The 23341-nt window shown below is 54.3% G+C and overlaps 2 protein-coding genes across 4 annotated transcripts; one reads left to right on the forward strand and one right to left on the reverse strand.

Moving 5' to 3' along the window:
* The first annotated feature begins 11662 nt into the window (after positions 1-11662).
* Positions 11663-15987, forward strand: LRRC25 (leucine rich repeat containing 25). Of its 3 annotated transcripts, XM_036847756.1 has the most exons (4): positions 11663-11847; positions 12364-13163; positions 15026-15202; positions 15332-15987. In XM_036847756.1, the coding sequence occupies exons 2-3, from the start codon at positions 12373-12375 to the stop codon at positions 15162-15164; spliced, it is 930 nt and encodes a 309-aa protein (XP_036703651.1). In that variant the 5' UTR covers positions 11663-11847; positions 12364-12372; the 3' UTR covers positions 15165-15202; positions 15332-15987. The 3 variants fall into 3 exon arrangements, with proteins under 3 accessions (XP_036703651.1, XP_036703650.1, XP_036703652.1); XM_036847755.1 differs by having other exon boundaries at positions 15026-15987; XM_036847757.1 differs by having other exon boundaries at positions 11663-11769; positions 15026-15987.
* A 2130-nt stretch (positions 15988-18117) lies between these two features.
* Positions 18118-21884, reverse strand: GDF15 (growth differentiation factor 15). The gene is made up of 2 exons (XM_036848178.1): positions 20196-21884; positions 18118-18889 (listed from the first exon to the last, which is right to left on the reverse strand). The coding sequence occupies exons 1-2, from the start codon at positions 20473-20475 to the stop codon at positions 18246-18248; spliced, it is 924 nt and encodes a 307-aa protein (XP_036704073.1). The 5' UTR covers positions 20476-21884; the 3' UTR covers positions 18118-18245.
* Positions 21885-23341: the final 1457 nt, after the last annotated feature.

The raw sequence follows: 23341 nt of genomic DNA on the forward strand, positions 1-23341 counted from the left end.
GGCAACTGTCCCTGGCTCTGCGACGGTGGTTATGTGTCCGCGGCGGCCGTGCGGGGCCGAGTGACGCCGCGTCAGGTTTTGTGCACTAGTGTGTGTGCCTCCCCGAATGGGTGGATTGCTGGCCCCCTGGGACGTGTGTTGTGTGGTTGTGCGCTCACATTTCCTGTGTCGTGTGTTGTGTGTTGATCGGAGTGCCCCTCCCGCTGCCGGCCGACCCCCCGTTATGCCTCCCTCTTAGAAGTCCCCCAACGGCCCCCCACCCCCAGGTCTTCTGCCGGGCGGGAAGTCTTGAACCGCTGCGGTTCCAGGCAGGCGAAGAGGAAGGGAAGGGCCAGGCCGGCCCCAGCCCCGCCTCCATCCCGAGGGGCCACGGCCGGGGGGAGGGGGGGACACGCCAACCCTTCCCACTTCCTGTCCAGCCGGTCGTCCCCTCCCCCAACTTCCTCTCCCGCGGACCTCCCGGGCCCCGGGCCGGCGCGGAGGAGGGGCCCGCGCTGCGCACTAATGGGGCCGCGGCAGGCCATCTTCAGTCGGACGTCGAGATGGGGACTGCCCAATGCCCCGGGGGCCACCGGTGAACGTGGGCGTCAAGGACACCCTCATCGTAATACCCGTTCCCATCACCGCTCTCCAAAAACTACTCCAGGCCAGGCACAGAGAGGGTGTGACTCACCCAAACCACACAGTGTATTGGTGACAGCTGTGATTCCCACGGACTCTCCCACCACCACCCCAGGCGCCCCCATTTATCTCCTAATACTCTGTTGCTCCCCAGGATTCTGTGTGCCCTGGGCGGGTCCATGGCCCTCTCTGAGCTCCGGTTCCTTGAGTCGATGTGAGTCTTCATCCTCCCCACAAACATTTATTGAGTGCCTCCTGTGTGCCGGGCTCTGTGGACCCAGTCGGGACACGTTGCTACTGCTTGTGGAGCAGAGGGTCTAATGGGAAAGGCGGACAGTCAAAAGCTGGCGAATAGTAGGATAATTTCAGGGAGTGCCACGTGATGAGCAGAGGGAGGGGACCCCGGTGAAGAGGACGGGGCGACCGCAGGGGCGGAAGGCGGAGGGAGGGAGGCTGGGAGGCGGAGGCGCCCGTGGCGGGGCTAGCTGCGGAGGGGGAGGCGCGGCCGGCGGGAGAGACTAGCGCGGTTCTCATGGCAACAGGGACGGATCTCCAAAACACTGCCTCGGCGCCGGCGGAAAAGTCGGAGAAGAGCAAGCTCTGGCCCCCGTGCGGCGTCCGGGGAGCTGAGCCGCGTGCACAAGCAACCAGAACGCACGCCTTGCCAAAACATATATATATATATATATATATATATATTTTTTTTTTTTTTTTTAATAAGGGGAGGGGGTGGATCCGAAAGATCTGGAAGAAGAATGTTCAGATTGTAGTCACGGCAAGTGCAAAGGCCCTGAGGTGGGCACACGGTTAAAGTGTTGGAGGCAGAGCGAGGAGGGCGGGGGGGGGGGGGGAAAGGAGGAAACGGGTCGGGCCATTCCTGGCGGGGACGGGTTGGGCTTTGTTTTAAAAGGAATAGGGAGCCACAGGAAGGTGTGTAGCCGCGAGGGGCGGGATCTGCGTCAGGATTTTAAGAAGCTCCATGGGGCTGCCAGGTAGATCGGGATGGCGTGGAGGAGGCAGGGAGGTTGACCCGGTAAGAGGCCCAGGAGGACCTGGCAGGCCCGGGAATTGATTTAGGAGCCGGTGTGGGGGCGGGGGACGGTAAGCAAGGAGCGCTAAGGGTTAAGGCTGGGCCCCAGACCTGCGGCTCCTTTGCCGGCTCCCGGTCGCCCCGTGTGGCTGCCGGGGACTGCAGCCCTGAGCTGGGTCTCTGACTCTTGGGACCACCGACGCCCCCAAACCCCAGCCCCTTAAGGTCGGAGTCGGTGCCTGGGAGAGCCCGAAGTCGGCTCTGCTTGTAGGGCAGGGGGATTGCCTGGAGGAGGAGCCATCCCTCCCCTCACTTACTCCCTTCCAACCCTTCCATTCTTCAGACCCACCTCTCGGCCTTTGCACTGGCCGTTCCTGCCGCCTGGAGCGCTCTTTTCTCTGGCTCTTGGCCTGGCCCGTTCTGGCCTCCTTCGACCTTTGGCCGCATTATTCCTTCTTCTCCCCCACTCGCCCTTCTCTTTCTCCTCCTCTCCCTCTTTTCCCTTCTCCTCCCTCCTCCTCCACTTCTCCTTCTCCTCCATCTCTCCCTCCCCCTAACTCCTTGCCTTCCGTGGCCATCTCCTCCAGATTACTGGTTCTGCACTAGCCTTGGTTGGACTTGTCACTGTTACGATAAAATAATGCCTAAGTCATCTGTTGGCAGCCTCCGCCTCCCTCTGGATCTGCTCTCCCTGCAGACACAGCGGTAGGGGTCCATGAAGATGTTGCTTGAGTCGTTGGGAAGGCTAGTTTGGGTTTTCCCGATGATGGTTTTTCCTCTCCACAGGAGGTGGAAGCAGCCCGTTAATGGGGAGGGGGGACGGGGGGACGGAGGGATTCGGGGAGGGGCTAGGATCCAGGCTGGAGACCCCTGCAGCCCCTCCTCAGCCGTGCGTGGGAGGCGGCCACAGCTGGGAGCAGGGTCTAAGCCGTGAGACGTTTCCTTTCAGAAGCTGTAATTATGGGTAATTTTCTAACTGCAACACAAAAATTAAAACCCAAACAACACCGGGAGGGAAGAAACCACAGCAGCTGGTGAGCACCGGCGCGGGCTGGGCTGCGGGTTCCAGCCTAGACCTGATGGGAGGAGCAAGTACGGGGGGAGGGGGTTGTGAAGGGACACAGGGCGGAGGGTCATTAAGACAGGCTGGACTCTTTGGACAGCCAGCAAACCCTTGTAGTCTCGGGTTTGCGAAATGGGGGTTATACCCCGAGGCTGATCACCTGGAGGCGGAACTCCCCGCATGGAGGATCTGGACCTGGGTTTGAACCCTGGCGCTGTCGGTCCAGCTGTGTGGCCTTGAACCTCAGCCCCTAGGCTCTCAGGGTCTTGAGGAACTCAGGCGAGAGAGGGGACACAGGAGGACTGAGTGGAGGAGCCGCAGTCGAACCTACAGCTCACTCCCCCATTCATCCTCCGCGAAGCTCAGCCTGAGCCAGTACACTGCCAGGCTTCCAGCACCTTCCGTGGCTCCACAGCTCACAAATCAAGACTCCGCCCCTCCGCCCTGCACTTTCCGGAGTCAAACTAATCAGTAGGAATTGGTACGCCCAGCTCTGATCATCCCTTAAAATCCTCCCAGCAGCCTCCTGAGAGAGGCAGCATTTTTTTCTCCCCATGTTACAGAATGGGGAAACTGAGGCGCAGAGAAGCCTGAATGAATGAAGCTTGAATGAAGGGAGATACATGGGCGACCCAGAGGCAGCACCCCGCTCACTGGAGTGCCCCCAGCGCCCTGTCTGGGTCTGGGATACTCTGGGAGATTGGAGGCATTTTGTGGAAGAGCAGGGAAGGGAGAAATGGGGGAGGGAGAAACCTATAGCAGCTACAGAGAAAGTTCTGCAGATAAATCTGAGGCTCAAAGCCGGGGAGCCACTCGCCCGAGGACACACATTAGAGAGTGGAGGCACCGGGTCCCACTTTGGGGTGCCCTGGCAACGCCCCTCCCTCACCACCTCTCTCTGGAGCTCCGCCTCTCTTCCTGTGGTGGAGTTTCCATGGCAACCTAAAGTCCTAAGATCCCCGGTACAGGGGGAGGGGTCTTTTCTTCCCTTTTGGTGGAGGGGTTCCTCTGCTGAATACCAGCAGTGAGGAGTGGGTGCTCACTAAGCACCAGAAACTGGGCACTTTTGTCCATGATCCTGTTGCCTGCACCCAGCTCATTCCCACCCCAAAGCCTCTGCACAGGCTGTCCTCCCGGCCTCGGACACCCTTTCCCAGCCCTTCCCCATAGCCCGCCTCCCTTTGTCCTTCAGGCCTCAGAGAGGCCGTCCAACCATCTGGATCACATTGCCCTGTTGGGTTTTCCCGCAAATCTTATTTTTGCACGTTGATTGCCAATGTCCCCGGTAACCCATGAGTTCTGTGAGGGCAGGGAATTCGATTATTTTGTTCAGTGCTGTGTCCCTAGCACTTACAAGTCTTGGCACACAGGCGCTTGATAAATACCTGTTGCCGACCGAATGAGTTAAAAATTACCAACGTCCCCTCTGTTCTGAGGTCTGAGGCCTCCAGTGCCCTCCTTCAGGAGTCTCAGCCTGAGAGCGACACAGACCGTCTTGAACTCCCCCCATCCTCCCCGTGTTGGTCGGGATGGAGTTTGGGAGTCAGAAGTGGGAGGGACCAATTCTCTGCCTCTGCCAAAGCCACCAGAACCTGCAATCCCGAGCCTGGCCACACGAGGGCAGCAGAGACTCGCAAGTACAACTCCGGAGGGTCCCAGCGAGCCCCGCCTTAGCACGCCTTTGGAGTGGCTCTTGAGACCCCAAGTTTCAGGCTTGGAATCTGGTACACTGGTTGACCTTGTCCATGCCCCCAAGTAGGCTTCCAAACATATATTTACATATTTATGTACTGAATTATTTCATGGCAAAAAAGAAGAAAAATCACCCAGTTCTCCCATCCCCCCCCAAAGTGTTCTCATTTTGAGCTCTTACCTGCACATCTTTTTTTCGTTTTTTGTCTGTTTTCTTTTTTTTTTTCCCTCGAGAGGTTTTCTTTGACGAACCCTCTTCAAAACTGCAAACCGCCCTGTTTTTCTCTCCAAATCCCCCAAATTCTTTTTAACTTTTCCTCTCCCCAGCCCTATTATTTCCTAACCTCCTTTAAATTTGCTAATTTACGGTTCATCGGATCTCCCCCAACCTCCCACCCCTCCCCCAATTCACCTTTCTAAGGGTGAGAGTTTTGCTGCATCTGGTAGGTGCTCAGTAAATATTTCTGGAAGGAAGGAAATCTTACCAAAAGTAAAAAATAAATTAAATAAAACCTAGCAAATAAGCTAAATAACCTTCTTAGCCCCACCCCCCCCCCAGGCAGCCACTACCATGAAGTCAAGTCTAAACCTGCGCATCCAGGAGCGGCAGATTGTCATCGTGTGCCGTGCAATGGCTCTGCACATGCTTCTACGTAGATGCAGACAAATGAATCTTGTCTGAGCACAGTGTAGCCTAATGGTTAACCACATGGTTTGAGGGCTCACCCTCGGTTACTGTAGAGCCTTGGGCAAGCTACTCAAACACACTGTGGCTCAGTTTCCCCGTCTGTGAAATGGGGGGTAATGACAGTTCCTAGCTCAAGAAGCTATAGTGAAGATGACATCGCTGAATGCTACTTAAATAGCCAGTGCTTGGCTGCTGCTATTTATAATTACTTAAAATGTTTAAAAAATCTGACGGCTTATAATGTTTCTTTATATTCCTCCACCTATCTTAATTTGGGGCCCCCTGGAAGTAGACCGGAGATCGGAATTCAAGACAGTAATTATTTGGGAGGAAGCCCTGGTCCGGGTGAGAAGAGAGACGGGGACCTGCAGGGGGCGCCAACGAGCAGGCTCCACAAGGCTGGGTTCCCAGTGGGCCCTCAAGAAGCCCGCCAAGAGCAATTGCCTCAGAGACGTCCTACCCGAGGGAGGAGGGAGGAGGAAGCCGAAGCGTTTCTCATCAACTCTCCTTCCGTCTGTGGTCAGGGCTGCTCCCAGGAGAGCCGTGTGGGCCAACAACGTGGCCTCCTGTGACCAGAGCAGCCTCAGCAAAGAAATGCCGGTCTCGCAGGTGGAGGGTGCTTGCCGACCGCAGCTGCCCTGGTGCCACATTGTGTTTGCCCACCCCTCTCCTAAAGGCATTCTTTGGCTTCTAAAATTTTACTATAACCAACGAAGCCATGTGACCTCAAATAAGGTCTTTCCATTACATTAAAAATCAAGCTTTACCTTCTGAATTCGATTTTTGTGCATGATGGACCATTTACACCTCCCCCACCCTTGGGACACGCAGCTGGTGTATTAGTCACACACGGCCTGGTACCAGGCACATGCTAACGTTCACATCCGTCTCCCAGCCCTTCACGGCCACCTTGCACGGTGGTTTTTACTGTCCTCGTTTTACAAAGGAGGAAGCAGAGGGATGTCCCTGGTGATCCAGTGGTTAAGACTTCGCCTTCCAATGCAGGGGGTGAGGGTTCGATCCCTGGCGGGAGAGCTAAGATCCCACATGCCTCTCAGCCAAAAAACCAAAACATAAAACAGAAGCAATATTGTAACAAATTCAATAAAGACTTTAAACATTGTCCACATCAACAAAAAAAAACTTAAAAAAAAAATTGGGGCTTCCCTGGTGGCGCAGTGGTTAAGAATCCACCTGCCAATGCAGGGGACATGGGTTTGAGCCCTGGTCCAGGAAGATCCCACATGCTGCGGAGCAACTAAGCCCGTGAGCCACAACTACTGAGCCTGCGCTCTAGAGTCCGCGAGCCACAACTATGGAGCCTGCGGGCCACAATTACTGAAGCCCGGGCACCTAGAGCCCATGCTCGGCAACAAGAGAAGCCACCACAATGAGAAGCCCACGCACCACAACGAAGAGTAGCCTCCACTCGCCACAACTAGAGAAAACCCACCAATCGCAGCCAAAAATAAATACATACATAAATAAATAAATTTATTTAAAAAATTACAAAGGAAGACGTGGAGGAACAGAGAGTTTAAGGTACTGGCCCCAGGTCACACAGCAATGATGTGGCTCAGTGCACTGTTTGCTGAATTAACGCATGGAGGTCTGCAGTTGCTGGAGTCTGCTCACATTCCAGGTTTGCCCCTAAGTTGGCTTGGCCACCTTAGCCCAGCCCTTGGGCATCATAACTGCCTGTGGTCCTGACCAGCCAGCTCCAGAGCTCCTCAGACGCCTCAAGGTTCCCAGGCCTTGTAAAGGGCTTCTACTGTGGCTTGGGCTGCCTAGCAACCTGCCCTCCACCCTCCCTCAGGTGAGACTGGACTCAAAGAGTAGCTAGACCAGGGCCAGGGGATGCGGGTGTCGGTAGTTCAAAGGTTGTCACAGGGAGAATGGAGACGGCAGGAAGGGGCTGAGGCCGGAGATTTAGAGACCTCGCCCTGGGGAAGCTCGGAGGTGGAGAGGGGTTGATTCCAGATAAGTGTGAGAGCCTCGGGACAGGACTGGAGGTGGATGTGGGGAGGGGAAGCCCTTGGCCCCTCTCCAGCTCCCCAGACTAGGGGCTCCTGGGGACACACCAAGGCCTCACCCAGCACAGAGTGCGTACAGGGAATCAGAGGGTGTTGGGCAAATGTGGCAAAATTGTGGGACCACAAGTTGGTGGCCCTGAGGCTGGGTTACCCCAGGGTACTCCCTGCATCTCTGTCTTTGTCTTTGGGAGTGGTCTCTGAATTTCTTCTAGGTATCGCTGGGGTCTTGGGGATGTCTGAGTTTTTCTGGGTTTCTCTGGGGTTTCTGAAGATCTCTAGGTGTCTCTGAGGCTCTACAGAGGTCTCTGTGCTGACAGGTTGGCCCTGCCTGGGACTCATATGGGCAGCAGGGGGAGTATGAAGATGAGCCCTCTGGAAGCTTCTGGTTCCTCTCAGCCAGGTTGAGGGCCAGTGTAGCCCCTCTTCCCACAGCCTAGCCATGGCCTGCTGGGGCTGCAGCAGGAAGGCCCAGGCCCCAGGCTCCCCCAGACCCACCTCCAGAACCCACTGTCTCAGGCCCCAAGCCAGCCTGTCCCACGCCCACACAGCCCACCCCAAGCCTGAGTGTCTGGCCCTTTAGTTCCTCATTTCCTTCACTTAATTTCCTCATTTCCTCCTATTCTAAGAGACCTCAGTGTTGGAATCCACCCACACCCAGGCCCGCCAGCTGGCGCCCCTCTGTCCCTCTCATCCTAAAAGCCTGAGTTCTTGTGTGTGCTTGTTGGCTGATTTCAATGTTTGGATTGAACGTGTTGACTGTGATTTGTATTCACATGATATGATAGGATTCTAAAGGAAAAAAGATAAAAACATACATGGGGAGCTTCTCCCTCCCATCCATCTGCCACTAAGAGGTAACCCCAGGGTATTTGTTTTTCCTGTTTCATCAAAAGTGTCTATAAAGGGGCTTCCCTGGTGGCGCAGTGGTTAAGAATCCACCTGCCAACGCAGGGGACACGGGTTCGAGCCCTGGTCCGGGAAGATCCCACATACCATGGAACAAGTAAGTCTGTGTGCCACAACTACTGAAGCCCGTGCACCTAGAGCCAGTGCTCTGCAACAAGAGAAGTCCGCGCACCGCAACGAGAAGTAGCCCCTGCTCACCGCAACTTGAGAAAGCCAGTACGCAGCAACGAAGACCCAACGCAGTCAAAAATAAATAAATTTTTAAAAAAAGTTTCTGTAGGAAGCTGCTTTTTTTTCCCCTCCAGTTAACATATTCATTTGAAGACATCTGCTCTCACCCAGGCCCACTCTCACCCCAGGGCCTTTACACAGGCTGTTCTACTCCCTGCATGCCCTTCCCACATCTCCTTACTCAATAAGCCCCCTTATCCTTTGCAATAAACCCTCCTTTGATCATCCCATTAAAAAGTTGCCACCCTCCCTGCTTGCTTCCCAACTTTACTTTCTCTGCCACCTGTTACATATTTTTAAATTAATTAATTAATTAATTTTTGGCGGCGTTGGGTCTTCGTTGCTGCGCGCGGGCTTTCTCTAGTTGTGGCGAGAGGGGCTACTCTTCATTGCGGTGCACAGGCTTCTCATTGCGGTGGCTTCTCTTGTTGCAGAGCAGGGGCTCTAGGTGCACAGGCTTCAGTAGCTGTGGCATGCAGGCTCAGTAGTTGCGGCTCGCGGGCTCTCGAGCGCAGGCTCAGTAGTTGTGACGCATGGGCTTAGTTGCTCCGCGGCATGTGGGATCTTCCCAGACCAGGGATCGAACCTGTGTACCCTGCATTGGCAGGCGGATTCTTAACCACTGCGCCACCAGGGAAGTCCCATATTTTCTTGATAGATTCCGCATGTTGCCAGCCTCCCCGACTGCTACAAGAACTCCACGGGGATTGGGAGTTTGTCTGTTTTGTTCATGGCTGTATCTGCAGCTCCTAGACCAGTGCCTGTCACACAGTAGGAGCTTAATAATGGTTTGTGGAGGAAATGAATGAGTCTTTCCTTATTGTTTCATAGAGGTCTATAATTTCTTTTTCATGACTCTGTAGCACCTCCCAGGATAGGTGAACTGTTATCGATCTAACCAATCCCTTAGGTGGTTTCCAATTTTTGTTTTCATAAAACAAACAATGCTGCAATGAATCATCCTGTAGCTCTGTCATCTTTTTGCCTTAAAAAAATTTTTTTTATTGAAGTATAGTTGATTTACAATATCTTGTAAGTTTCAGGTGCCTTTTTTCTTTTTAATTGTGCAAAGTACACTTAACACAAAATTTACCACTTTAGCCATTTTAAAGTGAACAATTCAGTGATTTTTAGTACATTCACAGTGTGTGCAACCATCATCCCTATCTAGTTCCAGAACATTTTTATTACCCCAAAAGGAAACCCCGTCCCATTAGCAGTCACTCTCCATATCCCCCTCCCCAGCCCCTGACAATCACTAATCTACTATCTGTCTCTGTGGATTTGCCTGTTCTCGACGCTTTATATTAATGAAATGATACATTATGTAGTCTTTTGTGTCTGGCTTTGTTCACTCAGCATAATGTTTTGTTTTTTGTTTTTTTTTAATTAATTAATTAATTAATTAATTTTTGGGTGTGTTGGGTCTTCGTTTCTGTGACAGGGCTTTCTCTACTTGTGGCAAGCGGGGGCCACTCTTCATCGCGGTACGCGGGCCTCCCACTGTCGCGGCCTCTTGTTGCAGAGCACAGGCTCCAGACGCGCAGGCTCAGTAGCTGTGGCTCACGGGCCCATTTGCTCCGCGGCATGTGGGATCCTCCCAGACCAGGGCTCGAACCCGTGTCCCCTGCACCGGCAGGCAGACTTTCAACCACCGCGCCACCAGGGAAGCCCCAGCATAATGTTTTTGAGGTTCATCCACATGTAGTGTGTATCAGAGCTTCATTCCTTTTTATGGCCAAATAATATTCACTGTATGGATGGACCACATTTAGTTTATCCACTCATCAGTTCCTGCCCCTGTCATTTTGTAAACATGAAAATATTCAGGAGTCCCAGGATTGGGATGCTGGATCAGTGGGCATGTGCATTCATAATTCCCATGACAGGATGCCTTCCATCGGGCTGCACTACAGATGCTCCCCCAGCAATGTGTGGGGTTGCCTGTTTCCCCACAGCCTGGCCAGCACAGGGTGTCATCCCACTTTTGAATTTTTGCCCAGCTGATAGATGGAATCAAACAGTATCTCAGAGTTGCTGTGATCTGCTGTTTTTTACTAGGAGTGAGTATCTTTGGGTTGTTGAAGAACAAATTGCAGCCCTTCCCCAAAGTCTCAGTTCAAGACCTTTGACCATTTGTCTGAGTTTGGAGATGGAAAAGGGGCAGAGTCTGAGGAGAGGGGAAAGCGTGGGGGAGTAGACTCCAGCCTCCCAGAGTCCAGGAAAGACTCTTGACATTTATCCCATTTTACAGATGTGGAAACTGAGGTACAGAACAGTTAAGGTCAAGCAGTGAGCCAGGGGCTGGAAAGGATTTGAACCTGATCTGCCTGAAGCCCGGACCCCACTGAGGCTGAGACTCTCTGCCAGCCTACCTGTACCCATTCCCTCCTCAATCTCTCTTGTGTCACTATCCCTCAGGTCTGACTCAGCTCCCCCTCTCCCTCTGGGACTCTGGGCTCCTCAAAAGGTTTCCCACCTCCAGACCCCAGACTCACTCCAGAAGAATCTTTTGACACAGTGCCCCTCCCCTGCTCACACACCAGCATGGCCCTGGAAATAAAGCCCCACTCCTCTGCCTGGCTTTGGAGGCCTGTGCTGCCTCCCCACCCTGCCCATGTCACCAGTTCCTCCATTTAGTCTGTCCCCTCCAGCCACTCCACTCCTAACTACGCTGTCCCAGCCGGCCATGCTTTCTCAAGCTGCAGGATCTTTACTCCTGCTGTGCCTTCTGCCTGGAATCTGCAATGGATTCGTTTCTGCCTGCCACTGCAACTCATCCTCCAAGCCCCAGACTCAACATCCCCTCCCCCAGGGAGCCCTCCTCACATCCCCCTGCAGCATAGAGGCATGGTTTGTACGTGAGGAGAGCTCTGAGCTTGTGGGAGAGGCTAGGAGCTTGGAAAGTCAAAGGCAGTTTGCCAAGGAATCCTTGGCAAACTCCTACTCATGTGTTGAAGCCCCAATTCTAATGTCTCCTCTCCAGGAAAGCTTCCGGTACCCTGTCCCTCACTCTGGCCTTGACCTGACTCCATCAGACTCGGGGTGCCTGTGTCCTGTTCTGTCTTTTTCCGAGACTGGTTGCTCCTGAAGAAACTGGACAGGGCTGAAGTCTCTTGGGGGCTCAGCATGGATGATGTTTGTTGAACAAATAAATGAATGCATGGGTTGGGAGTCAACTGAGCTGAGACCAGGAAGTGAGTTGATGAGGTAGCAGTTAGTTGGGGTGTTACTGGGGGACATGTAGTCATTGGGTTCCAGCAAGAAGGAAGCAGGCTGCCCCTGCCCTTCCCCTAAGAATCCTGGTCCTTGAGGCCTTTCGGCGGTGGCGGGGGTGGGGGGAGGGGGGGGCGGGTCTCTGTGTCTTCTTCATTCTTCCCCTCTGCACTTCAGCGGACACCAGTTCCTCTTCCCCTGAGTCGCTGGCTACAGAGCCTGAGGAGCGCCAGGCACCACAGTGGATCCGGATCCGCGGAGGGTCAGACCCTCTGACCCCCGCGTCCAGGTGAGCCAGGACGCAGCCCCTCCGCGCCGGAGACTTCTAGCACGACCGAGGCCAAGGCGTGGCAGGGGGACCAGAAAGGTAGGACGGAGACACTAGAACTTGGGTCTGTGCAAACCAGAGCTGGTGGGACCCCGTCAGCAGCCCCCCCACCCCCACCGCCAGCCCAAGACCCAACAGCCTGCAGTTCGGAAAAGAAAGGCAGAGGGGCGGGGTCGTTTCCGGGGCAACAGCTCATTTGCATACAGTCCCGACTTGGCCAAAGAGGGCTCCCGAAATGTTCGGGGAAATTGGGCAACTTAGCCCGAAGGGGCTGATGTGAGAGAAGGGGAAGGGGCTGTCTGGGTCAGGTCTCCTCCTCGCCTTCCAAGCCCCTGAGGCATCCGGGTTAGGTACCCATTCCCCGGAAGGGGAGACTGAGGCAGGGGGCCAGAGCCAATCAAAGAGGAGCCACCAGCGGAAGGGCTAAGTTTTAACACTTCAGAAGTGGCCTGAGCTGCTCTCAGCTATTAAGAAAATATATAACAAACATAGGTGGCGAGGGGGAGGGTGACCCCAGACTGAGGTTGGGGCTTGGATTCTGGTGTCTCTGCCTAGGTTGCCTGCATGGGGGGCGCCCTGGTATGGGTGCTGTTGTTGCCGCTGCTGCTGCTGCTGCATCCAGGCAGCCAGGAATTGTCGTGCCCCGTGTCCTCGGGGGATGTGGACTGGACCAGGGAGTTCACGGACACATGCCTGAACTTCAGTGGCCAAAGCCTGAGCCTGCTGCCTCAGAACCAGTCTCTGCAGGCCAGCAGTGTGCTTCTTCTCGACCTGTCTGGGAATGGCCTTCAAGAGCTCCCACCGCTTTTTTTTGCTCACCTGGGAAAGCTGCAGGTCCTGGATGTGACCAACAACCCCCTGGACCCCGTGGGTAGGGCACTGGCCGAACGCTGTGACCTTGACCTGAGGGCTGACTGCAGCTGTGTCCTATTACCCTGGCACAAGGTCCGGCGGGACAACTGCTCTGGCTCACTGCCTCTGCGGTGCCTGGATGTGTCCACCAGTGCCTGGCACAACGTCTCTGCCTTCTTGGAAGTGGGCTGCGCCCCTCGCCTGACCATGACAACCATAGGAGCGCTGGTGGCCAGTGGAAGCCTGTTGCTCGTGCTTGCCATTGCTGGCCCAGCGCTGGCGTGGAGACTCTGTAGACATCGGGTAGGCAGTAGCCGGGGCATGAGCAAAACGTGGGCTGCTCAGAATGGTCCCAGGTCTGGCTTGGACCAGCAGCCACGGTACAGTAGCCGGGGCCTCAGCCCTAAGCTCCCAGCAGCCACCCGGCCCGGATCTTCCACTTCTGACTATGAGAACATGTTTGTGGGCCAACCAGCTGCCAGGCACCAGTGGGCTGAACACAGGTGAGTGACCCACACACATCTGCCTGCAAGACTCTGGAGCCAGATGGCCAGGGTTCAATTCCCAGCTCTGCCTCTTACAGGCTGTGTGATCTTGGGCAAGTAGTTTCCACCTCTCTGGGTCACCGTTTCTTCACCGATAAAATGGGGACGGTAACAGCCCTCTGCCTCATAGAGTTGGGATAAGAATTGAGTTCTTGTGTATGAGACAAGCGTCCCTCTCACGACCTGCAAACCCAGCTTCTGGCTGCCAAGGATTGGGAGAGAGGAGGCAGGTGTTCAAGGCAGAGTCGGGGCTCTGCCGTAGCGGTCAGCGGCCTGGGCTCAGATGTCGTGTGACCCAGGGCTGTCTCTGAACTTCTGTTTCGGTCTCCGTAAAATGGGACAGCACTCCGGTCTCCTTCTGACACATAGGAGATGCTAAGAAAGCCATCTGTGTCTCTCTCTACCCCACAAAGCCCTGCCTCCAAAGTTGCCTGGGCTTAGATAGATGGGTTCAACTTTTCCAGGTTGGATGAGGGAGTGGAGGGGATTTCAGGGGGGCAGGCACAAGGAAGGGCAAAAGCCTGGAGGTGGGAGAGAACAGAGAATCTGCTGTGGATGTGTTTTGAGAAGGCAAGACATCAGGGCTGAAGTTGGAGGGGGCTGGGAGGATCCAAGCAGGAAGGGAAGAGGGTCATGGCTGGGTTTTGGGGCAGCAGAATCCAAAAGGTGGGGAGGCCTGTGGGAGGCTGTTGGTGAGAAATAAGAGAATATGCAAAGCAGATGCAAATATGGCTCAAAAGCAGAAGTGGGCTGAGGTAAGGAGTTGAAGGCACCACACTGCCTAAGGCAGCTTGTGTTCTGACGCTTGCCTCTGCCTCGCTGTCACCAAGACCTCAGGACCAGTCTCCTCCAAAAACAGTTTAGAATTGGATGTGTCAATCCCAACCTACATTTTACAGTTGCAGAAATGGAGGTTCTGGAAATTCCCTGGTGGTCCAGTGGTTAGGACGCTGTGCTTTCACTGGTGAGGGCGCGGGTTCAATCCCTGGTAGGGGAAATAAGGTCCCACGAGTCGTGCGGTGTGGCTGAAAAAAGAAAAAGAAAGAAAGAAATGGAGGTTCTGGAAGGCAGGGGAATGACATGCCCAAGGTCAGAAGCAGAAGCAAGAAACAAACCCTGACTTCCATCCCCATACAACCATTTATGTATTTGGAGTAATTCATACTAAAGTACAAATGACTGGTAGACACCACTTACCCAAAGTGGCCTTTTTTACAAGAGGAGCGGGGGTGGGGGTGTTAGGATGTTCTGGAGGCAGGAAAGTTCTTCTCTGGGTGTCCTGCCCACCATAGCAAGACATTCCTAAGAAGCTACCTCCTCCCTGATCCATTTTGTGGATGGGGAAACTGAGGCTCAGAGATTTATTTTTGTATCAAGACCACAAATTCAGTTGCTTCTGGGGACCTGGTGAAAACATTTCCCATCTGAAGGGGCACTGGTTCAGCTCCAGCCACTTGTGTTCATGTGGCTGGTGTGACTAGAGCTTCCAGTTTTTTAAGAGGAAAACAAAATCTAGAATTTAAGGTAAAAAATGGGCAACCATCTCAACTTTAAGGAAGGAAAAAACCCTACAATGACTCAAGGTCCTTGGACCACAGTGTTACAATGCTGAATCCACAGAATCTTCCCTGAATCACTGCACCTTACTTGCTTTCCTCACAGAAAGTTGGGCCAGGCTGGGAGAACACTGCCCCATGACTCACTTTTCTCATATGTAAATATTAGGAGTGGACTCAATTGCCCTAAACTACTTTGCCTCTCAAAGCTGATGTGCCTGCTCCCTGAATCCTACCTGCCCTCCCATCTGTCTGTGCCCACAGGCCTCACCCTTCAGAGGACAGCGACTTCTACATGAACTATAAGAGCCTCCACCATGATTCCCAGCCTGTCTACTGCAACTTGCAGTCGCTGGGCCAGGCCCCACTGGATGAAGAGGAGTATGTGATCCCTGGACGCTGAGCCTTCAACATCTCAAACTCCAGCCTACCCCCTTCCAGGTGACTTTGGGCACCCTGGATCTTCCCTGGCCTCAGTCTTCCCATCTGAGGAATGGGACCAGGGAAGGATCATCCTTGAGGCCCCAGGGAGGCTCTGCAGCCCCCTCTCTAGACCACTCTGCTCCTCAGGCCACTCGGCTGCTAGAAGTGGAGAAGGAGAGACCCCAACACAGGGATGGGAGGGTCAACGTGTGAACTCTGTCGTCACCCTCCTGTTGGTGTGCAAGTATTGCCCAATAAATTCTGCGGGACAGATGAGGCTGCTGGGCTCCCAAGACAAGAGCTCTGGGACGCCCAAATTGCTCCCAAACCCCAGTCTCTCCCCTCTGTCACTCTCAGGCCCCCTTCTCAGGTGCCTGGTATCCAGACTTGGCCCCCCAGGGCAGCCCACACTAGCCTCAAAGGGATCCTTATAACTCATGAATGGGACTGCGCCCCTCCCCTGCTCACGCACACTCTATGGCTCCCCACTGCCCCCAGATTCTCAGCCTGGTGGTTGAGACCTGCGTGACCCAGCCCTGCCCAACCCACTGCCCTCTCCCATTCCTCTGCCTTTCTGGTCTGGGCCTCCTCCCCATCAAGCTCACCTCCCTCCTGAAGCTTTCATTTTCTCATGCCATTTACCCATGCCTTTCCTTTTGCCCAAATTGCCATCCCCTTCCACGTTTTCTCACTCTTAAGCATCTGAATACAGATGCAGAACTCTGGTCTGGGCATCAGGAGGCATGGGTCCACTTCCTGACTCTGCCATTAACCCTCTGGGCTTCAGTTCCCCCATCTGTAAAACAAGGTGATTAAAATTGGCCTCTAAGGCTGTTTTAGCTCTAATATCCTGAGATACCTTAACTCATCCTTCAAGGCCCAGGTGCAATGCCAATGCCACTCCGAGAACCCTTCCCTGGTTCCTCCTCAGGCAGAGTTCACCACTCCCAGAGCTCAGTGTATTTCAAGAGTTTGTTCAAGCTCATGCCTCAGCTGGGTTTCCTGTCAGCTGCTCCCAGCCCGACTCCTGCCAAGCCCCCAAACTAGGGGAGACAGAGCTGGACACAGACACCCCCAGTCCTGGGAGGTCAAGCCTGGGCCAGAAGGAGAGATGGAACGACGGTCCCCAGAGGGAGATGAATGAAGGAGTTTAAAAAGGGCTGTATGTAAGAGGGGAATCTGAAGTGGGTTTTGAAGGATGCATAGGTGTTCGAGAAGTAGAAAGGACAAGGCACACTGGGCAGGGGGACCAGCCTGGAGGTGTGAAAAGGCACACGGGCAGCAGTGTCCGGCAAAGGCAACAGTTGATGTTTGGGGAGAGACTCAGTATGGCAGCTGCTACCTTTGGGTGATCCTGACATTGAGTTTAATTTTGAGGCTCCCTTGGCTTCCCCAACACCTGGGAGTGACCCAGGGTGGGAGAGGCAACCTATGAGGGTCTTCAGCTTCCTTGCATCCCTGCATCCCTGCCCTAGACACTACTCGAGCCCCCACTCCTGCTGCCCAAAATCTGTCTTCCTTTGCTCACTAATGCATTGCCTGGGTTGACCTCTTTGCATGATTCTTACTACAATCAGCCACTTATGATCTATCTTATACTCATTTGTCCCTGCACTCAACTGAGCTTGAATGGAGTGGTTTTTGCCTGCGTTGTTCCTTCGTGTCCTCAGTGCCCAGCCATGGCCTGGCACAAAGTGGGTACTCACTGAATACATTCAGGGGCACCTGCAGTCATTCAGATCTGCCTCTGGATGGTGGGGTTCACAGGGGACACATCTCACTCACTGCTGAAGCTGGGTGCTCTGTCCTCCAGACTCCCATGACAGTTCCTCAGGGTGAACAGGCAAGTGGGTGTGGGGAAGGGGCTGGGCTTAGTACATCTCAGCAATTCCAAGATCCTAAGTAGGAAAAAATATAACCTGGGAGACGTGGTGTGCATGAAAACGTTCTTCACAACTTACTTCTCCCTGCTCTTTTTTTTTTTTTAAATTAGTTAATTTCTTTTTGGCTGCGTTGCTGTGCACGGGCTTTTCTCTAGTTGTGGCGAGCGGGGGCTACTCTTCGTTGCGGTGCTCAGGCTTCTCATTGCGGTGGATTCCTTTGTTGCAGAGCATGGGCTCTAGGCATGCAGGCTTCAGTAGTTGTGGCCCGCGGGCTCAGTAGTTGTGGCGCATGGGCTTAGTTGCTCCATGGCACGTGGGATCTTCCCAGACCAGGGCTCGAACCCACGTCCCCTGCTTTGGCAGGTGGATTCTTAACCACTGTGCCACCAGGAAGTCCCTCTCCCTGCTCTTTTTATATGAAAGGATAGAGGCATCATTAAAATGAAGGGAGGTGCCACAAACAGGAGAGGTAATGGGACTCTTCCAGGTCGGGGGCAGATTCACACACAATGCACTTGACTCTGGGCTGCCTGTGTTTGGAAAGGTGACCCCCATGGAGGGAGAGAGAGCAGGATAGTGCTAGAGACAGGGCCAGATAATTACAGAAACAGGAGTACTGAGAGATCAGAAGAGATGGAGGGAGACTGAGACCCAAAAGGGTCTCAGAAACCAAAGCAGAGGAATAGGGAGGTAGAGAAGCACAGAAACAGAGAGAGGGATGTCTCCGGCTGCACTTGAGGACCATTGGCATCATGACCACCGTCCAATTTCTTGGCATCCCCAAGAACGTCCTGCCACCCATTCCCCGGACTGTTCCAATCATCTCATATCAGCTCCCCTGAGGGAACTGAGGCCAGCGGGGGTGGGCTCTTCCCAAGGTCACCAGCTCCATCCTGGACACCACAGGGGTCAGGTCAGACAGCTTCATTTTTATTACCAGAGTTTTCCATAAACAACACCCTGTCAGACCACCCCTCCCCAGCCCTCCAGTACCCAGGCAGATCACCCCAATAAATTAATAATAAATACATACATAAATACATAGGTTTGGGCCAGGAGGGAGCAGACAGCAATGGTTAGGAATCGGGTATTTCAGGTTCCACGAGCCCATTAGACAGACAAGGACAACTGAAGTCATTTCCATTGCATTTGTGCCATAAGTGAAGGACCAGGGCCGCTCACACGCAGTGGCAGTCCTTGGCCACGAGATCGTCGAAGGGCGTGAGTGACACGCGGCCGTCGCTGTCTTGGTGCATGAGCACCACCGGATCGTAGCTGGCTGGCACGCAGCATGGGGCAGGCGCAGCATCAGGGTTCAGGCCATGCAGGCGCGCTTGCATCTGCGCGTGCGTGTTAGCCGATCGGAAGTGGCTCGGGCACGCGCCGATGCACATGCGCACGTCCAGCTCACGTGGCGCCAACACCCAGTCAGCCCAGCCCAGGTCCTCAAGCGACGCGCGCAGGCTCTGCAGGCGACAGCAGCGCCCCTCCCCGAGCGGGCAACCGTCCCGGGTGCGAGCATGCGCGTGGCGTCGCCCCCTGGTGGCGCTTGTCCGCCAGTGCAGCTCAAGCTGGGGCTGTGCAGAAGACAACGCCTCCAGCAACTGGTCCGTTCGCCGCAACGGTCGCAGGCGTATTGCGGGAGCCCGGGAGCTTCCGAGGCTGAGCTGACGCTGTAGTGGCCGCGTCACATCCCACGAGCTCCGCGCCTTCGGGGACAGCCGGAGAAGGGCCCTATGCAGGCGGGAGGCTGCAGGGAGCCCCTCAGTTAAGTCGACCCGGGGGATGCGCAGGTGCAGGTGGCCACCTGGCCCAAGTCGCACTATGGGAGAGAGGAAAACCCGTCACTCACGGGCCTACTGTGTGCCGGGCGCGGGGTGGTGGTGGTGTGTGTGTGCCCATTTTCTCCAACACCCCAAGCTGGATCCTACCTCAGGGCCTTTGCACAAGCTACTTCCTCTACCGGCCACACTCCTCCCCTGAATCTCAACATGGCTGGTTACATACCACTCCAGCCTGCCTAAAATTGGCACCGACCTATTTTATTTGGTTGTCTATTATTTGCCTCCCCCACCAGAATCTCAGCGGGGATTTCTGTCTGCTTCGTCACCACTGTGCCTGGCACATAGTAGGTGCTTAGTTAATACTTGCAAGAATGAATGTATAGCTGATCTTTTAGAGAGACTGAGATTCCAGTGCTGGCTCTGCCTCCTTCTGGCTGCCAAAATCATTTTTACTGAAGTTCTACTAAGTGCCCGGGGCTGGGGATACAGCAACGAGCTACTGTGTTTTCAACTCTCTGGTTTCCTCCATATCTGAGAAATGAAGGGTGTCTGGCTCCCCAGGATTCTCAGACCTCCAGGCTGGTACATATGTTGGGGATACTGGGGAGACTGAGGTTTGAGGGCTCGCAACCTAGTCTATAGGCTCAGAGAGAAAGAAGTTTTCCTGGAGTCCCACAGCACAAGTGGGATTAGGGCGGGGTAAGCGCTCTCCCTTCTGGCCTGACACCCTCCCCTCAACTCCTCCCAGTTCCTAGCGCAGCCCACATCTCCTTGCACCCCCTCCGCCCGCTGGAGGCTAGGTGGAGGGCGTGAAAATACTCCACTCCCTCCCTAAGGCACCAGTCACGTGCAACTTTAGCGGTGCCTCGGCGCGCGATTGCATCAGATTCGGAACCAGCCCAAGCAGGTTCTGCGCATCTCTGCGCACCGCTCTGTCCCCTCCCCCGCCCCTCCCTTCCGCCGGACCCCTGGATCCTTCCCACTGGAAATCCCCCTCCAACCCTTTCCTCACATCCAAGGGCAGGGACCACGTCCCCTCGCCCGACCTTGTCTCTGGGTTCTCCAGGCTCTTTGAGTCTTCAGTAGAGTCTCTGGATTCTGTGGCCTTAGTTTCCCCATCTGCCACCCGGGGAGGTGTTGTAACATCTCAGGTTGGCTAAGCCTCGCCTGGTCCTGATGCAAACCCAGCCTTTAGTTCCCCCATCAGCCTCGAGGGGTGACTTTCTTGCCGGGTTCACGGATGGGGAAACTGAGGCTCGGCGGTAGGTCTAGGCCTCTATGTCTAAGAACCACTGGTTAAATGATGGGAGCTGCCCAGGGTGGGGTCTCCGAGATTTTACTCACGCTTTGGAGTGACTATCCGGACTTCAGGGGGAATGAGGTCCGGGTTCGAGTCTTCCCGAGTCTGGTTCGCTCGAAGCCGGGTCAGCAAATCTTCGTAGCGTTTCCGCAACTCCCGGAATCTGGAGACATCAGGACTGGAGTGCACGTTTGAGGGTCCCGGGAAAGCGGAGAGGTGCTCCTGGGCCAGAGATAGGGCGCCTCCCGACGGCAGCCAGGAGAACATCAGCAGCATCAGCAGCATCGGAGAGCGGTGTGGTGGTGTCGGTCGCTGCCCTGGCATGACTGTGTTAGTTAAGCTCTAAGCTGTGACTGAGCGGACGCTGCTGGACTAGCCTTTATAGTCCCCGGACTTTGTCCGCCCCCGCCTGCCTGGTCCCGCCCACCGTGGGTGCAGAGTAAACACTCCAGGGACCACAACTGGGCGGGGTCTTCGGCTGCTTTTCAGGGGGCAGTGCTTTTTGATGGATGGGGGGGGGGCTCCTAGGTATGCTGGGGAACCCCCTTCAGGAGCCTCTCTGAGCCTCAGTATCTTCTTCTGTGAAGTGGGGACATCATCCCAGCTTGGTGGACTGGAGGGAAGAATAATTTTCTCAAAAAAGATTTATTACTATGTGCTAAACTCCACAGCAGGAGCTTAAGAGGTGAGGTGGCTTTCTTCCCTGATGAGATTCCCGCTCTCCCCTCTTTGCTTAGGGTCAAAGGCTGAAGATAGTGAAAAACAAAGGAAGCAGAGGAAAAAAAGGGCCAGAAAGAGCCAGATAGTGCAACCTGAGGCAAATCATTCCTCTCCATCACACCTCTATTTCTTCATCTGGAAAATAAGGAAGGATTGAGACTTTCACTGGAGAGAAGGTCAAATGAGGTGTAAAGGACAGAACCAGGCACATAGCAGGTGCTTGATAAACTGGGTGTTTTTGTAGTTACTCATCTTCAGCTGGGGAACTCCTATCCATTCCTCAAAACCCTACTCAGAAAGCCCCTCCTCCAGGAAGCCTTCTCTGACATTTCCTTTCCAGGCTCAGCAGGGTGCTTCCAACCCCATCCCTTCCTCCAGCCCAGCCCTGACCCCACAGCGCTGGGAGTGTGTGTGCTTGGCTCTGTCTGCCCCCAGACTGGGGGCTTCTTGAAGGCTTGGGCAGGGATGAAGCTACTCTGGGCCCCCATCCTTTGGCTGGGCCTGAAGAAGAGGTGGCAGAGAATTGGGGTGCTGGGGCCTGGGGCAGTGAAGGCTGGTATCAGGTCCAGCCACCAGAGGATAGAGGAGTAGAGGGTGCCCCAGGAACGTCCTTTCTCCTGGGGTACCCAGCCCTTGCTCTACTGCTCAGGACTCCTGGCCCCAGGCATCCATCCCTGTGCCTACTCCCAGCTTCCTGGCCTCAGAGAGGGTGGGCTGCTGTGCAAAGCAGATCGTGGGGGTGTGTAAAGTGTGACGGGGTGTGTGCAGGCAACAGATACAAGGGGGGGGGGTCACACAGCAAGGCTCCTACTGGAGAAATGGAGTCCAGGCCCTCCCCACCTCCAGCTGTGTGAGCCCCACCAAGCCTCTGGCTCCATTGGGTCTCAGCCTCAGCTTCTGTGCAGTGGGATTATCGCCCAGCTATCGGGGTGGAGGGCTGAGGCTCTCGATGTGACGCCCCGGGAACTCAGCAGGTGCTTAGTAGAGACGTCTCTCTGCTCACGTCACCATCATGTCCATCTGACTGCAGCTGGTTGGGAGGCTGGACCAGTCCTCTTCTTTCCATGGGACTCATTTCCATTCTAAGGATAAGGAAACCAAGACTTTGAGGGGCAAGTAAGGTGGGTAGAGTTGTAGGGGACGATCCCACCATGGGATCTTGCACGTGTCCACACAGGCCACGCAGACCTCATCTGAGTCTTGTCAGAATGCCTGGGTCCCCTGGGAACCCAGAGTTCGGAGGCCTGAGAGGAGTTTCTCGGAAGCCATCACCACTCACCTCCTTACCTCTCTTGGAAAGCTGTCATGGGACAGCTTCTCATGCCTCCCAGGTATGAGCCTCCCCAGGAAATTAACAGAAAATTCAACTTTTAAAGTGAACAGGACTTCCCTGGTGGCGCAGTGGTTAAGAATCCGCCTGCCAATGCAGGGGACACGGGTTTGAGCCCTGGTCCAGGAAGATCCCACATGCCGCGGAGCAACTAAGCCCATGCGCCACAACTACTGAAGCCTGCGCACCTAGAGCCCATGCTCCGCAACAAGAGAAGCCACCACAATGAGAAGCCCGTGCACCGCAACGAAGAGTAGCCCCCGCTCACCGCAACTAGAGAAAGCCCACGTGCAGCAACGAAGACCCAACGCAGCCAAAAATAAATAAATAAATTTATATTTTAAAAAACTAAAGGAAACGGATCAACAGCCAGATGGAAGAGATGCATAGGGCAAGGTATGTGAAAAGGGCATGGATTTTCCATGTCTGCTTCCAGCGCACCACCCTCCCAGCACCTCTGCATGTTCATCAACCCAGACGCTCTCCAAAGCCCATCCTTTGGGGGTTTATGGAAGCTTCATTACATAGGCACAGTTGATTAAGTCATTGGCCATTGGTGATTGAACTCTAGCTCCAACCCCTCTTCCATCCCCGGAATTGGGGGGTATGGGGAGGTTGGGGCTGAATGTTCCAGCCCTCTAATTGCATGGTTTGTGCTCCTAGCAACCAGCCTCCATCCTTGAGTTGTTTTTCAAAAGTCACCTCTATAACATAACGAAAGACACCTTTATCTCTCTCTTCACAGGAAATCCCAAGGGTTTTAGGAGCTCTATGCCAGAAATGGGGTGGAAGACCAAATGTATATTTCTTATTATAAGTCACAATATCACATATATAAACAGAATCATGCAGCATGTGGTCTTTTGGATCTGGCTTCTTTCACTCAGCATGTTTTCAGGGTTCATCTATGTTGGAGTGTGTATCAGTGCTTTTCTCTTTTTTATGACTGAATAGTATTCCAGCGTATGAAGACACCACACTTCGTTCATCCATTCATCTATTCATGGTCATTGGGTTGTTTCCACCTTTTGAACTATTGTGAGTAGTGCTTTCTTGAACACATACATGAAGATTTGAGGACCTGTTTTCAATTCTTGTGAGGTTGTACCCAGAAGGGGAATTGCTGGATCATATGATCAT

Source organism: Balaenoptera musculus, chromosome 3, assembly GCF_009873245.2.
Source record: "Balaenoptera musculus isolate JJ_BM4_2016_0621 chromosome 3, mBalMus1.pri.v3, whole genome shotgun sequence".
Taxonomy (NCBI): Eukaryota; Metazoa; Chordata; class Mammalia; order Artiodactyla; family Balaenopteridae; genus Balaenoptera; species Balaenoptera musculus.

Coding starts and splice junctions, on each gene's coding strand:
- GDF15 (XM_036848178.1), bottom strand. CDS start 20,475: ATGCCAGGGCAGCGACCGACACCACCACACCGCTCTCCGATGCTGCTG. Junction 18,890..20,195: donor CCGGATAGTCACTCCAAAGC/GTGAGTAAAATC, acceptor TCTCTCCCATAG/TGCGACTTGGGCCAGGTGGC.
- LRRC25 (XM_036847755.1), top strand. CDS start 12,373: ATGGGGGGCGCCCTGGTATGGGTGCTGTTGTTGCCGCTGCTGCTGCTG. Junction 13,164..15,025: donor CACCAGTGGGCTGAACACAG/GTGAGTGACCCA, acceptor CTGTGCCCACAG/GCCTCACCCTTCAGAGGACA.